Source organism: Alligator sinensis, unplaced genomic scaffold (genome assembly GCF_000455745.1).
Source record: "Alligator sinensis unplaced genomic scaffold, ASM45574v1 scaffold543_1, whole genome shotgun sequence".
In the NCBI taxonomy this organism is placed as follows: domain Eukaryota; kingdom Metazoa; phylum Chordata; order Crocodylia; family Alligatoridae; genus Alligator; species Alligator sinensis.
The window spans coordinates 616,838-617,964 of NW_005842055.1; the positions used below are offsets into that span (position 1 = coordinate 616,838).

Below are 1,127 nucleotides of genomic sequence, written 5' to 3' on the forward strand. Positions count from 1 at the left end.
GACCTCAACTGCTACTGTTAATGTGGTGGTGACTGATGTAAATGACAATGGACCTGTCTTTGATATGTTTCTACCTAGAAATTTGTCTGTTCAAGAAGAAGAGGCCAATGCTTTTGTGGGCCAAGTGAGGGTAAGTTGTTTATTATATGCACAAATATCACAATCTAAAATTTTGAAGAATAAGGTTATAATTTAGAATGACTTAGCTTTAAGGACAAACTTAAGAGTTTTGAGTGAAACCATGTATATGTACATCCCTCATGGGATGAAAATGTATTGGCTAGTAGTCTTAGTAATGGTAAGAATATAGTATATTTTGTTTTGGCTATAACATAGGGAAGTTTGTGAGTGTTTCTTTCCAGTAACTTAATTATTTTTCTTCATGTTTTTACTCCACTATTAGATGTAAAATATCATTTTATTAAATTCACAAATTTCTAGAATTTATTTAATACACTGTTTCTTCAGATGGGAAGCAACCTAGGGTAATGAAAGAATTGGCTGAGGTAATTTCTGATCCATTGGGTATTCTCTCTGAGAATGCTTGGAAGTTGGGTGAGGTCATGGATGACTGCAAAGGATAAATATGATGTCCACTAGGGCTGTGCAAAGCTTCTGGTGCTGAATCAATTCGGAGGAGGTTCGACTCAATTTGGCAGCCGAATCTCCGAATCCGAATTGAACTGGGAGACCAGTAAAAAGGTCTGAATAGATTCAAAGCTCTCCAAATCAATTTGTAAAAGATTTGGAGTGCTTCTGAGAGATTTAGAGATTCAGGACGTCCCCGCTCGCCACCACAGGGAGGTGGACCCAGACTCTGTACCAGTAAGTAGGGGGTTTCATAGTTTCATAGTTTCAGGGTCGGAAGGGACCTAATAGATCTTCTAGCCCGACCCCCCGCCAGGGCGGGAGAACAACCCAAAAACACAAACAAAACCACTCACCCTAAAAACAAAAACGGGACTCAAATGAGTCCAGCCAGGTAAGTATACTTACCTGGATACTTACCTGGCTGGACTCATTTGAGTCCCGTTTTTGTTAGGTGACCATGGAGAGACCCCCACCAGACCTCAAACCTGCTGAGAGACCCCTGCCTGCTGTCCCAGCCCCATCAATGGCGGGGGAAA

General features: G+C 41.2%; 1 protein-coding gene across 1 annotated transcript in view; it reads left to right on the top strand.

Annotated features, from left to right (window-relative positions):
• PCDH15 (protocadherin related 15) overlaps positions 1 to 1,127 on the top strand; it is a 922,022-nt gene that overhangs the window by 599,168 nt on the left and 321,727 nt on the right. Inside the window, exon 19 of the mRNA XM_025203355.1 lies at positions 1 to 130. Within this exon, the coding sequence (XP_025059140.1) occupies positions 1 to 130 (130 nt within the window). The remainder of the gene's footprint in view (positions 131 to 1,127) is intronic.